Source organism: Rattus norvegicus, chromosome 16 (genome assembly GCF_021556685.1).
Source record: "Rattus norvegicus strain SHRSP/BbbUtx chromosome 16, alternate assembly SHRSP_T2T, whole genome shotgun sequence".
Classification (NCBI taxonomy): Eukaryota; Metazoa; Chordata; class Mammalia; order Rodentia; family Muridae; genus Rattus; species Rattus norvegicus.
Window position 1 is genome coordinate 66,183,327 of NC_141549.1, and position 14,537 is coordinate 66,197,863.

General features: G+C 46.0%; 2 protein-coding genes across 4 annotated transcripts; one reads left to right on the forward strand and one right to left on the reverse strand.

Annotated features, from left to right (window-relative positions):
* The window catches only part of Erich1 (glutamate-rich 1), a gene marked incomplete at its 5' end in the record, with an annotated part of 52,793,804 nt that overhangs the window by 35,312,767 nt on the left and 17,466,500 nt on the right, over positions 1-14,537 (forward strand).
* Positions 1,146-14,480, reverse strand: Mboat4 (membrane bound ghrelin O-acyltransferase MBOAT4). Of its 4 annotated transcripts, XM_087588369.1 has the most exons (4): positions 14,196-14,480; positions 9,987-10,212; positions 5,152-5,376; positions 1,755-2,771 (listed from the first exon to the last, which is right to left on the reverse strand). In XM_087588369.1, the coding sequence occupies exons 2-4, from the start codon at positions 10,103-10,105 to the stop codon at positions 1,808-1,810; spliced, it is 1,308 nt and encodes a 435-aa protein (XP_087444495.1). In that variant the 5' UTR covers positions 10,106-10,212; positions 14,196-14,480; the 3' UTR covers positions 1,755-1,807.

A 14,537-nucleotide genomic window follows, 5' to 3' on the forward strand; every position in this document is an offset into this window, starting at 1 on the left:
AGGTTGGTGCTACACTGTTCTCTGAAAGGCAGGTTAAATAAACAGCTCAGGTACAGAACAGGGAAGCCAGCTTCAGTCCTTCAGTGACCTCAAGTGTAGCATTCGCTCATCTGTAAGGTCCAGCAGAAGTTCCAGTCTCGTCGGACGTAAAGAGACGTGTTCAGAGTTGGGATGGCCCCACAGGCTTAAGTTTTTCAAGCTTATGGCTAGGGCTGAGTTCGTGATAACATGGCTGAGTTTTGTCATTTTTGCTTTCTGTCTGACATACTTTTTGTTTTCTGGTTTCTCTGTTTGAGGCAGGGTTTCACTATGCAGTACCCAGCAGCTTCAGACTTGGGGTTTTCTTGCCTAGGATTCCTGAGTCCTGGGATTTCAGTTTTGTGCCACCTTGCCTGACTTATATTAATGTTTCCTAGAGGAGTGTGTTGGAGACCTGGTGCCCAGGGTGGCAGTGTTGACCGACAGAAAAACCTTTAAGAGATGGACCCCAATGGAGTCACGTGACCCGAAGAGTTGACAGTAGTTTTCATGAGATGTCTTAGTAATTTTCCCAAGAGGAGTGTTAAAGAAAGTAATATTGGTCCTGTCAGCTCTCTGGTTTACTCTGAGATTTGAGTCACTGTCTTTGTTTGTACTTCTGCTGTGATGTGACAGAATCCACAGTCAGGACCTTGACATAAGCTAAAACCAACAGACTTTGAGCCTTTAAACCTGAGACCTAAACAAACCTCCTTTTCTTCATAAGTCAGCCTGTCTCTAATATTTGATTTTAGCAATAAGAAGTCCTTTGTGCCAGATTGCTGTAATTCACATCCCAGAATCAACTGAGCCCACTGGGCACTGAGCATTTGAATCTCAGTGCATATAACATCCTCGTGTGGTTTACAGTAGTAGGATGCTTTTTTTTTTTTAAATCTGGTAGTGAGTATTGAACCCAGGAGCTCCCATCTGCTGGCCAGACACTCACTCAATCATGCTCTCTCTCCACACCTGACATTTCTATATACAGCTTTACTTCAACATTACTTCCACATTCTAGAAGAGTCCCCGTGCTTCTCTGGTTTGTACCTCAGTAACAACAGAATAGCTTGTGTTAATGTCTTAATTACTGTTCTGCTGTAATGACCTCGACCATAGAAACTCCTATAAGTAAGTTATTTAATTGGGGCTGACATAATTCCAGAGGTTTAGTCCATCATTGACATGGCAGGAACCATCGCGGCACACAGGCAGATGGTGCTGGAGGAGCTTAGAGTTCTACATCCAGATCGGCAGGCAGCAGGGAAAGATACTAACCCAGGGCTGGACTTTTGAAACTTCAAAACCCACCCCTAGTGACACACTTCCTCCGACAAACCACACCTCCTAGACCTTTCAAACAGTGCCACCGTCTAAGCATTTAAATATATAAACTTACGGGAGCCATTAATATTCAAACCACCCCAGAAGAGAAGCACATTTCTGTGGCCAGCCCTCATGTTTATCCATTCAATACTTAAAAAACTTTCACTATGAAAAAAATTAAGGGCTGGAGAGATGGCTCAGTGGTTAAGAGCACTGACTGCTCTTCCAGAGGTCCTGAGTTCAAATCCCAGCAACCACATGGTGGCTCACAACTATCTGTAACAGGGATCCGATGCCCTCTTCTGGTGTGTCTGAAGACAGCTACAGTGTATTCATATACATGAAATAAACAAAATCTTAAAAAAAAAAAGAAAAAAATTAAATACGTTATTCAACAAGGCATCCTCTGGTATTTTCTAAGCAGCGTTTAATGCCTGGGAGGGATGAAGGGCAGGGAAAGCTCTCAGTTACACTTGTGTTTTCTCCTCGCTAATAGAAAAAGCAAAAGGCAGTACGTTACAGGGAAGATACTGTTGTAAGAACAGCACAGCCGGCAGAGAGAGGAAAAGCTCCGGCCCTCCACGGCCAGCATTACGTAAGCAATGATGATCTGAGTGTGGGCCCAAGTGAGGGATCTATAAAGCAGCCGCAGGGGCCAGGATCTGATACATCCATTGGCAAAAGTGTGGATCAGATAGTCGGCTTTCACCATCACAGACCAGCACAGGAAGCCAAACACCTGTCCTGGGTGGAGTCCGTGCCACCAGGCAGAGAAGGCAAAAGTCTGCAGCACGGGCCAGCGCCGGCTCCTCTGGAAGACAAGCCTCTTGAGCCACTGAGCTGTGCTTCGGTTCCACTGCCTCGCGAACAGGGAGATCCTGTGGGTAGTTTCCAATGTCCAAATGTCCACATCCGGGACGTATCTCTCCTCTCCAGGCCTCTGGCCAGCCTCAGATCCAAAGCCCGCCGCGTGAAGGAGAGAGTCGTCCAGGATCCAGTGGGAGTAGTAGGTGAGTTTAAAGAGCCCAGCGGTGGACCACATGATGTAGATGCACTCCAGTCGCTGGCAATCATCCAGTCCAGCGCCAGCACTCACCACCCTCCTCAGCGCCACCTTGAGGCACTCCAGCCCAAGGATCTGCAGACCCCTCCAGGTCAGAGCCCAGAAAGAGATACTGGGATACAAAGACCTTGGTCTTTGAACGCAAGCCTGAAATCTCTGAAAGGAACACAGGGAGCCTCCCAGGAGTGCAGGGAAAAAGAGCAAATAGCTGATATAGGGTAGAGCATCCCACAGGTGCTCACACAAAGAACTCCTGCTCCTGGTGCCCCTCCACGCTGCCTCCACCTTCCCTTCAGAAATGTCCAGGGAGAGAGACGTGACTCTCTGCGTCAAGAGCATGAGGGAAGAAAGAGTGATGTAGAACCTGAAAGACATTTAAATAAATGTGTCTATGAAGCCACGTTGTATTTATTCTCTTACTCCTGTTCTGGCTTCTCCAACCTGCCCACAGATCTCATAGCAAATCATACTCCACAAACACTCTTATAATACTCCAGAAGCATGCGTTATTCCAGGGCAAAAACACTAATCACACAAAGCGGTGATATCACACTCCTTTAATACCAGCACTCAGAGGCAGAGGCAGCTGGATCTCTAATATCGAGGCTAACATGGTTTTCAGAGCAAGTTCCAGGATAGCCAGAGCTGCACAGAGAAAACCCTGCCCCCAACTCCATGCATCTGATGCATACATACATGCTATCATGTGAGTGCTGGGACTTGAACCTGGGTCTTTTGGAATAACAGTCAGTGCTCTTAACTACGGAGCCATTTCTCCACCTCCTGGTTATAATATTTTAAAATGGCTTATAAACCTTATATACCTGATGGAGAGAATTCATCAGGTACTTGAGGCTGACAACCCCAGTTCAATTCCCAGGACCCACACGGTAAAAAAAGAAAGAAAGAAAGAAAGGAAGAGAGAAAGAAAGAAAAGAGGGAGAGAGAGAGAGGGACAGAGAGAGAGAGAGAGAGAGAGAGAGAGAGAGAGAGAGAGAATTCGCTCCCAAAAGTTGCTCTCTGAACTCCACAGGAGTACTACATTGTGTACAACAAACCAATGATAAATAAATTAATTAAAATGTTTCTTTAAGGGCTAGAGAGACGGCTCAAAGGTTAAGAGCACTGACTGCTCTTCCAGAGGTCCTGAGTTCAATTCCCAGCAACTACAGAGAGACTGACAACCATCTGTAATGAGATCTGACGCCCTCTTCTGGTGTGTCTGAAGACAGCTACCGTACACTCATATACATTAAATATTTTTTTTAAATAAGCAATTAAAGAGAAGAATAATGGGCAGACACTCATCCAACATAATTAAAGAGAGGACAATCACACATGTGCATGATCAGACACAGACACACACGTGTGAAGACAATGTGACAGCCCAGGAAGGCAGCTATCTATAAGACAAGGTGAGAAGCCTCAGAGGCAGCAGCCACTGTGCCTATACCATCTCTGGCCCCCAAGCTGTGGACAGACCCAGTTCTGCTGCACGTATCACCCAGTCAGTTGGCCTTGCCATGGCAGCTCTGCCTAGCTAGCATAGATTTTCATTGCATACCTACCCAGCCTTCCTCCCACTCAGGGCCTGTTCAACTCGCCCCTCCAGCCTGTCAGGTCCCGCCTTCCTTCTGCAGTCCTGAGTCATCATACCCAGAACAGTAATTCTGCCCACGTACTATCTAATCTTTCCCAGAGAGACAAGTCATTCTCTATGACCCACCCCAACTCCGCTGAGTTGTGTGCGTGCGTGCGTGCGTGCGTATGTGTTGTGTTGTGTTGTGTATGCATGTGTGGAAGCTGAAGGAGAACATGTGTGTCTTGCTCAATCAATGTCTGCCTATTCCCTTAGTAGAGAGTCTGAGTTCCCAAAGTTTGAACTCAGGTCCTCCGACTTGCCCTGCAAGCACTCTCCAGCCATCTCTCCAGCACACAAGTCTGAAGTCCTTGGTGAACCCTGTCTTGTTTTTCTGTTTGTGGTTTTTTGAGACAGGGCCTTCTGTGTCCCAGCCTGGTCCTCAGTTTGCTATGTAACTGAGGACCACCTTCAACCACTGATCCTCTCGCCTCTCCCTCCTTGTACTGGGATTGCAGGCAAGTGTCACCATGTCTGGTTTATTGTAATAATTTTTAAAGGATTCTAGAGGTAGTGGGAGTGGCTGATCCCCTGAACTAATAGCAGGTTAGAATCAGAAGGGTGACCCGCCCAGTACAGTCATGAGTGACACAGACCTGGGGCAGCTGACAGCCACAGGGAGCCAGGAACATTGGGTCTCAGACTCACAGGTACTTTCTTCCCTAGACTTTGTCATTCCCACTGACTCACAACATGTGTCTCTAGCCTGTAATTAGCTCTCAGTCTTGCTTTCTAGGTTGGTTGGAGGAAGCAATGAAGCAGGTAAGCTTGAATAAAGATGGCAGCCACCAGCCACCAGCCAGGCCCTCTGTGGTGGGGCTGTGTCAACGCTGCCAAGGCTGAGAGGAGCACTCCCAGGCACAATGACGGCTACAGTGAGTACCGGGTACTGAGTTCTATGGACTGCAACACGCAATGGCGGTGTGTAGTTATGGGACTGCATTTGCGTTAGCTGGAACACCACAGCCTGTCAAGGAAGCTATTGCCAGCTTCGTATTCCTTTTCTAGGAAAGGAAGCTGAGCCCTGGGAGAGGCTTAGTAACTTAAGCACATGCTGCACAGATGTGTGAGAATTAGAATCAGCTCAGCCGGATGGGGTCTTTACCTCACAGGGGGAGGCTCACACAGGTAGTACTCCTTGTAGTGAAGACCCAGGTGGCACAGGGTTTGCCAACCCATCTGAAAGAAGAAAGTCAGCCCATGGACTTCCTGTGGACTGAGGGAGGAGATCAGAGCCACGGCACAGAGAGCAGGGATGAAAATGAGCAGAGCGTAGGGACCCATGGCGGCCAAAGCCAGGACACCTCCTCCAGCCAGGAGAAAGAGGTACCTGAAAGAAAGGGACAACAAAGTGACATTTAGGACAGTGACTCTTTCATATCCATTGTACGAGTGGCTATAATCACTAGTAGCCTGTGGGTGGTTTGAATTTGAATGCCCACCATAGATAGGCTCATATGTTTCAATGCTTGGTCCGCAGTTAGTGGAACTGTTTAGGAAGGGTTAGGAGGTGTGGCCTTGTTGGAGGGGGATGTTATTTGGGGGTAGGTTTTGGAGTTTCAAAAGCCCATTCTAAGTTCGTTCTCTCTCTCTCTCTCTCTCTCTCTCTCTCTCTCTCTCTCTCTCTCTCTCTGTGTGTGTGTGTGTGTGTGTGTGTGTGTGTGTGTGTGTGTGTGTGTGTATGTATCAGGATATAAGCTCTCTCTGCCTGTGGATCAGGGTGTAAGTTCTCAGTCCAATGCTTCCTGCCATGATGATAATGGACTGACCCTCCAAAACTGAACAAGGCCTCAGTTAGATGCTTTCTGTCCTAAGACTTGCCTTGATCACAGTGTCTCTTCACGGCAATTGAACAGGAACTAAGACAGCCTCTGACAGCTTGGCCATGGGGCTCTTCAAGACCTGACTACAGAGCAGGGAAATGAGTGTGGAGGAGCCATCACCCCCAGCCCCAAAGCAAATGCCCTTTCCCCCCTTCTCACAGCGTGTACATCACCCTTTCGTGTTTGAGGGAACTCCAGAGAGGAGACAAAGTGCCTCTCTCAGACAAGTATCTGAACTCATGAGCAGCAAATCTCTGTCCTCCCTTTGTCCTCTCTGCTGTACTCCAGTTCTTAGGACCTCATGGTTTGCCGTTTTGGCTTTAAGTTTTTATAGTTTATCGACACCCCCCCCCCCTATGAAAATCTGCCATTACTGCAGATCAGTCACTGCAGGGTCTTTCCCTCCAGCCCAGGACTGGTCTCTTCCCCACTGTCTTCACTCTGTTCTCAGCTCCCTTTTGCCGAGGCCTTGCAGTCTGTCTTCATCTCATGCAATCCGTGGCTTCCGTCTTCATTGCGTAAGCCAGAGAACCGTAAACGATCTTGGTTACCTTGCTATTCCCAAAGGAGATGTGACACACACAAAAGACGACGTGCGGGACACAGCGTCCCACATCTGTAATCCCAACAGTCAGGAGACCGAGGCAGGAGAATCACAAATCCTAGGGCCAGCCTGGGCTATATAGCAAGTTCCAGACTAGCCTGGCATATCTAGTGCTAGACCGTGTTTCGAAAAGACTGAAAGAAAAAAGCTTTCGTCTGGTGTGGTTTTGCACATTTGGCCAGGTTTTGCCAGTTTTCTTTCTTAGTATCACTGCCTTCCTAGGGTAAAGGACATCAGTGACCATTCATTGACACCGAAGGAGTTCAGTGACGGTGTTCATTCCTCAAGCATCCAGGGAAGCGGAACACAATTGTCTTCTTCAGCATTGAAAGGTGCCCTCATGGAAGCAACAGTGTGTGCCTGGGTCCTTGCTCAGAAGCCCCAGGGAGGTGTGAAAAGTCTGGGAGAACCCGTATTATGTGGACTTGGTTCTTCTTTTTTTTTTTTTTTTTTTTTTTTTTAAGATTTATTTATTTATTATATATAAGTACACTGTAGCTGTCTTCAGATACACCAGAAGAGGGCATCAGATCTCTTTACAGATGGTTGTGAGCCACCATGTGGTTGCTGGGAATTGAACTCATGACCTCTGGAAGAGCAGTCGGGTGCTCTTAACTGCTGAGCCATCTCTCCAGCCCGACTTGGTTCTTCTTTATGCCGTATGTGGAAGGTTTTCACTGAAGGAAGGCATGAGAATACGTGTAAAGTGGGCTAGACTGGGCACAGCGAGGTGAGGGAACAAAACTCGTATCTCTCTACTACTCAGAGCGTGGGAATGCTGTCACTGGGGGTGTGTATCTGGCTCTGGGTGAAGTGGCGGGCACTTGTTAGCAACAGTTACCTTCCTGAGACCAGAAGATGGTTCAGTGTGAGACACTCCATTACATATAATTCAAGACCACCCCTGGGCATTCTTTTGAGCCCATTCTTGGGACACTGGCCCCACATCACCCCAATTAACACCGTGACCTCAGCTTTCACTTGCAGCGTGTGCTGGTTTAGAACGAGAATGACTCACATAGGTGCATATGTTGAAGTGTTTGGTTCTCAGTGGGTGGACGGTTTAGGGGGGATTAAGAGGTGTGGCCCTGTTGGAGGAGGGGTGTCACTCAACCTGTCTGCAGATCAGGATGTGAGTTCTCCACTACTGCTCTAGCACTGTGCCAGCCTGCAATCACACTGCCAGCCGTAATGGTCATGGACTAACCCCCCAAACTGCAAGCAAATCTCCAATTAAATGCTTCCTCTTAAAAGACACTTGACCATGGTGTCTCTTCACGGTAGGAGAACAGTAATAAAGCCATTATATAAAAATAAAGAGGACACTTATTCCTTGTACTGCAGAAGGACAAGATAGGGACACACACACACACACACACACAGAGAGAGAGAGAGAGAGAGAGAGAGAGAGAGACAGAGACAGAGACAGAGACAGAGAGAGAATAGAATTAAAGGATTAATGAACATTAAGTATCTACACATGAATACAGTATAGGATGTATAATTTATTGAGTGCTTTTGATTTCATTTCTGGGCTTTCTGCTAGTAATGAGCTGTACAGAGGGGGCTGAGGTCATACAGTCCAGAGTTGAAGGCCAGCCTTGGGTATACAGTGAGACCCTATGGCAGAAACAAACAAGTCAATAATTGTGAGGGTTAGGGGTGTGATTCTGGTAGAACCATTGAAAGCATGTCCAAGGCTCCTGGTTCATCCCCAACACTGAAGTGAGCATCATTGAAAGGAACAGTCTTCCCCTGCCTTCACTTTATAGGTAAAGACAGGGTGCCTCAGGAAGCTGTTTGCATACACACTTCAGCACGTTAGAAAACTCTGTTTTGAGGAGGCCTTAGTGGAAGATGCTTCTGAAAAGTCAACAGGCTATTGCTCAAAGCCACCTCCTACCTTAACTAAGACTTTTATTTAATGGAGGTGGTGGTGGTGGTGGTGTGTGTGTGTGTGTGTGTGTGTGTGTGTGTGTGTGTACCCACATTCGAGGTGTATAGTCTTGGATTGGGACTGGAGAAATGGCCCCGTGGTTAAGAACAATTACTGTTCTTGTAGAGTTTGGGTTTGATTCTAAGCATCCACATTGCGAGAGCCACAGCCTCTTGCAACTCCAGTTCCAGAGGATCTGATGCTCTCTGTGGCTTTCATCAGCTCTTGCGTGCACATGGTGTGCATGCCCACATTCAGACACATAGTCTGAATTGTAGTAATTGTAAATATCAGACACAGCTAGATTTTACTTAAGAAGATCCACTGGGTCTAAGAGACAGTGCTTAGCAATAGAGTACATGTTGAACATGTGCAAAGCCCTGGATTCAATCCTGGACCCCACACACATGTGGACAGACACACACACACATGCACACTTGAACACCACACACATGTGGACACACACATGAACACATAGCACCAGAATTTTCAACATGTGCCAAGCCCTGGGTTCAATCCTGAACACCACACACATATGGACATACACATACACACAGCTTCACTAAATAAAAATCTTAGTTTCCTAGATAAGAAAAGCTTTGGGCAATAGCTTGTTGACTTTTCAAAAGGATCTACCACTAAGACTCGAAACAGAGTCTGCTTCTAATGTGTTCACAAAGAAAACACACAACGCAGTTATCCAGTCCTTAGTGGCAATTATTTTAGACCGAATGAGGAATGATCTACCAAGATTTGTTTTGAGTTATTTCTCAAAAGCAAAACAAGCAAAGAAACAAAGACATCTTTAAAAAGAAAAAAACTCGGGGGCTGGAGAGATGGCTCAGCGGTTAAGAGCACCCGACTGCTCTTCCAGAGGTCATGAGTTCAATTCCCAGCAACCACATGGTGGCTCACAACCATCTGTAAAGAGATCTGATGCCCTCTTCTGGTGTATCTGAAGACAGCTACAGTGTACTTATATATAATAAATGAATAAATAAAAAAAAGAAAAAAAGAAAAAACTCACACTCAGTTACAGATGTAGCACACAAGCAAGGCTTTCCATACAGTTTAATTTTATGGTAAGCAAAATTCTATAAAACGAAGGCTGCTGGAGATAGGATGTGTGGTCAGCACAGAGGCATACCTTATGGGACTCTGGAGTCATCTCAATGCAAACATGAAGTTAATTTCTGAGTCAGTTTTACGCTAACGGAGTGGTTCTCAACCCTGTGGGTCGCGACCCCCTTGGGGTCAAATATCAGTTATCTCACACATCAGATATTTACATCATAAATCATAACAGCAGCAAAAATTAAAGTTATGAAGTAGCAACAAAAAATAACTTTATGGTTGGGGATCCCAGTAACACGAGGAACTGTATTAAAGGGTCGCAGCATTGGGAAAGTTGAGAACCACTGACAACCATTATCAGGGGGAATCACTGGCAGGGGGAATGAGCTGCCCACACATGCATCTGTTAGAAACGGAGAGTGGGCAATGTGAGACCGTCTCTGTGCTTTCCACCCTACTACCGTAGTTCTAGATGGAAAGGCAGTGTTAGCCATCCAGCCTACCTGGCCCGGGTGGGAAAGGATTCCGTGATGCAGAGATAATTAAACAGAAGCGCGAAGGGGAAAGCAGCCCCTTGATAAAGTGATACAGGATGGAGAAAGAAGAACTGGAGCCAATCCATTACGGAACCGGAACGCACTGTCCTTCCTAGAGTTCCTAGGTGGTGCCCTTGTGCTAGGGAAGTCACACCCCGGCTCTCCGGAGCCTTTTTATGTGGCGTAGAAAGGCCTGCGGGACAAAAAGAAATGGAAGCGCTGTAGATAAGCAATGTAAAGGTTGGCTTCCCAGCAAAGAGGCGGAGCCATGGGAACCGAAGCATGCTGGTGTTCTCTCACCTCTCAGTGTTTACTGAAAAGCCACTCTCAGAGGCCCTACCTTGGGCATATTATCTGCCCTTCCGGCCGTCACACTCTATTTTCACATACCATATTTTCGTCACAAAGTTCATGAGAAAAATCAATGGTTGTGGACAGAAAGGTCTAAGCCCAAAGGATGCAGATTCACGAGACAAAAAATATGATTCTTCAACCACCTCTCTTAGAGTGGCTTTTCTTCAAAGCAGCATCGCCCCTCCTGAATCTCGAACCCGTCACTGGATTCATTTATTTTCTGCCCTTGACAAGCAGAGGGAGAGATCTATAAGGGGCAGGACCCTGCTTCATTTATCACAACATCTCCAGCACAGACTAAGGATACAATGTGCTTTGATTCAATAAACATTTATTAAAGTTAAGGTTTAGAGAGCAAGAAAGTGTGGGAAGAAGAAAATTTTTTTATAAAATCTTTTCTTTGGGAGATGGATAATGTAGAGGAGACTTGCTTAAAGCAAGACAAGAGCGAGAAGCCATCTTTCAGCTAGCGGAGACCTTTCTGCTTAGCCTGGACATTGCAAAGGATCCTTACGCAGCCCGGGGCTCAGTACATTTGAGGAGGGAGCTACCAACCATGCACTGGGCACTCTGGTGTTGAAGAAAGAATGAAAAGCCTCCAGAGTCTTTCTCTCGTGGATCTCATTTCTGGGGGAGTCAGTACAATAAATAAATTCAGCTTAATGAGAGCTTATGAGTAGAATAGAATTAGAATTAGAAGGGTAGCCTGTGTTTATATTACAGGACGCCATGTTCTGGCTATCTCTCTCTCTCCTTGAAGCTTAATCCTCAAGGAGATGGTATTAAAGGGTGGGGCTTTGGAGATTCAACAAGGAACTCTCTGCCCTCCTGTATATGACTAGTGTCTTACCGATGGGCTTATCGGAACATATTCCCCACTCCATGAGGCTGCAGTGACAGGCACCATCCGGGAAGAACTGGCCCTCACCCTAGAACCTATAACGCCTTGATCTCAAACTTCTCAGCCTCTAAAATAATGGACCAGATTACTATTATTTGGCCCCGACGCAATGCCACATAAAACATGCTAGAGTCAGAGGGATCTGAGAACTTCAGCTTTAACTCGGCATAGCTGTGCCAGCCATTCACTCAGCAAATATCTATCTCCCATCATTTTCTGTTACTTAAATTTCCATCATTGCCTACAGGTCTCAGGATGTCTTTGCTCTTGTCTGTATTGTGCTCAGTTAGGTCTTAGGGCTGTTGCTTATGCTTCTCCATTGAATTTGCTACAACAGATTTGTTTTTTAAAGACATGTGTGTGTGTGTGTGTGTGTGTGTGTGTGTGTGTGTGTGTGTGTGTGTGTGTGTGTGTGTATGTGTGTGTGTTGGGGAAAGGAGTCAGGCATGGAGGCCAGATGACCTTATCAGTTCCCCTGGAGCTGGAGTTACAGGCATCTGTGGGCCATCTGTCTCGGACCGGACCTCTAGAAGAGCAGGAATCTGTCTTAACCACTCTCCAGTGCCTATCACACATTCTTTACCCTTCAGCCATATCTCATATACTCCCTCTTCTTCCTGTGTCTTCTTTCTTTCATTCTTACCTCCTTCTCCTCTTAAGAGCAGTCTGCTCTGTAACCACTGAGCCATCTCTCCAGCCCCTCCTTTTGCTCCTTAATTCTAACTTTTCCTATCATTAATTATCCCTAAAATCTGTGCAGCATGACAGTGTCTTCCTTTCCCCCTCCCAACTACTTTACCCGCTTCATGGTTTTGTTTTTTGTTTTTGGTTTTTTTCTTTTCAAAGTTATCTAGGGCTGTGCATATGTGTGGTTCTAGATGTGAACTCTCAACTTCCTGTTCCTGCCAGCATGTCCACCAATTGCTGGCCTGCATCAATTCTGCTGTCATGGGCTCTTATTTTTCTGGATCAGAAAGCCAAAATAACCTTTTTCTTCCTAAAGGTTTGTTGGGTCATGATGTTTTATCTCAGTAACAAAACAGTAACTTATTCGAAGTAAAAACAGACAAACTGTAAAAGGCCAGGCCTTTAATCTCAACACTGGGGAAGCAAAGGCAGGAGGATCTCTGTGAGTTCAAGGCCAGCCTGATCTACACTGCCTGTTCCAGGCCACCCAGGGCCACATAGTGAGGTTGTCTCAAAACAACAACAAAAACACCAATACAAATAACCCTGAAGAAAACCTCAGCAACAGGACAGACCAAGGAGAGGACAGAGTGTTTGATCTTACAGACACCTGAAGGAACTGGAACATTCCAAGAACAAAGGTGAAATAATAATATAAAAAGGCACAAATGGGGGGATTGGGGATTTAGCTCAGTGGTAGAGCGCTTGCCTAGGAAGCGCAAGGCCCTGGGTTTGGTCCCCAGCTCCAAAAAAAAAAAAAAAAAAAAAAGAACTCCGAAAAAAAAGAACAACAACAACAACAAAAAAAGGCACAAATGGGGTCTGGAGAAATGGCTCAGTGGTTAAGAGCCCTGACTGCTCTTACAGAGCTCCCGATTTCAATTCCCAGCAACCACATGGTGGCTCACAACCATCTGTAAGGGGATCCAATGAACTCTTCTAGTGTGTCTGAGGACAGCTGCTGTATACTCATACAAATAAAAATAATTCTCTTTTTAAAAAGTATGAAGGGGAAGTCCAAGATCTACTCAATAGTCTAAGACAAAGTCTATGGGTTATAGACATACAAGGTGAAGAATCTTATCCTAAAATCATAGAAAACAGTTTCAAAAGAATGATGACAGGAAATGCCCCCACAGTTTTAGGGAGACACAGGAAGCATATACAGGAAGCACTTAGGCAGGCAGACCAGAAAAGAACCTCCCCGGTCATATTGTAGTTAAAATACTAACATAGAGGACCTCCATAGAGGCTCCTCCCTGCCCCCTGCAAAAACAGACTAAAAGAACTCATGACCACTAAGCCATCTCTCCAGAAGACCTAAAGACCACAAAAAAAAAAAAAAAAAAAAAAGAGAGAATAAACCACATTAGAGAAAGTGTTAAGTAAGACAGAGGAAATAAACACCACTATAAAAATCAGGAAATTGGCAGGAGCTGTTTTTTGAATAACCAAGGATGACCTTGAACTTGTGATCCTCCTTGGGCTGGGCTTTTGGATGTGCCATAGCCAGTTCCGCGTGACTCTATGGAATGAACTCAGGGCTTCATGCACGCTAAGCAAGCACCCTACCAACTGAGCGCCCCCAACACACTCCCATTAAGACATTTCTTGGTGTGATTAAGAGTCCATTAACCTAATTAAGAAACAGATTCTAAGGGGTTGGGGATTTAGCTCAGTGGTAGAGCGCTTGCCTAACAAGCGCAAGGCCCTGGGTTCGGTCCCCAGCTCCGAAAAGAAAAAAACAAAACAAAACAAAACAAAAAACAAAAACAAAAACAAACAAACAAAAAAAAAACAAGAAACAGATTCTCCCAGATAACCTTCGGTGGGACTGATCCAATCAGTTTAAAGTTTTCAGGGCAGCACTGAAGCTTCCCTGGGAAAGAAATTCCACCTATGAGCAGCACCTTGGATGTGCAAATGAAAAGTCCCAGTTTCTTCTACGGGTTTTGAACGTGCACAAACTAATTCCTAGCAAAACCCTCGTGATTCATATCTTCTGCTGGTTCTGTTTCTCAGAATGGATCCTGACTATGCCATCTGGGACTTAGAGGATTAGAAGAATGCCCCGGGACAGGGGTGGGGTGGGGTGGGGTGGGGTGGGTGGTGGTAAGGAGGTGGCAGATTAGCTTGAAGTCTTCAAAGTGTAATAGCACGAGATGACCATACCTCAAAAGAGCCAAGTACATACATGCATGCATGCATACATACATACATACATACATACATACTTGTAATGAGAAGTTTAAAAACTGGATTTGATGTTCAAAAGAGATTTTGACAAGAAAAGCCATGGATGAGGCTTAGGGAGGAAGGTGATTCTAGAGGTTAAACGTAGAGCGAACTAACGATGAGGGTTAGGGCTGCTGGGGTAAGGGTAGACTTGATGCAGTAAACACTGACAAGTGGAAAAAATGATTTCCCAGGAGGCAGGGCGGCAGGACCCACAGGTGAATTTCATCTGTAGGAGTGAGGCAAGCCAAGCGGAACCCGGAAAAGCAAACCGTCCGCAGTACGCAAGCGCGAGCCTGCAAAGCAGACGGCCCTTCTCTCCGGCCCCGCCCCTCCCGGCC

Bases quoted from the DNA above. Each gene is read 5' to 3' on its own strand.
- Mboat4 (XM_087588369.1), bottom strand. From the start codon at position 10,105: ATGGATTGGCTCCAGTTCTTCTTTCTCCATCCTGTATCACTTTATCAA. The intron at 5,377-9,986 runs GTAGGCTGGATG...CCTTTCTTTCAG, and splicing joins TCCTTTCCCACCCGGGCCAG to GTACCTCTTTCTCCTGGCTG. The intron at 2,772-5,151 runs GTAAAGACCCCA...AATGTCTTTCAG, and splicing joins TGTGAGCCTCCCCCTGTGAG to GTTCTACATCACTCTTTCTT.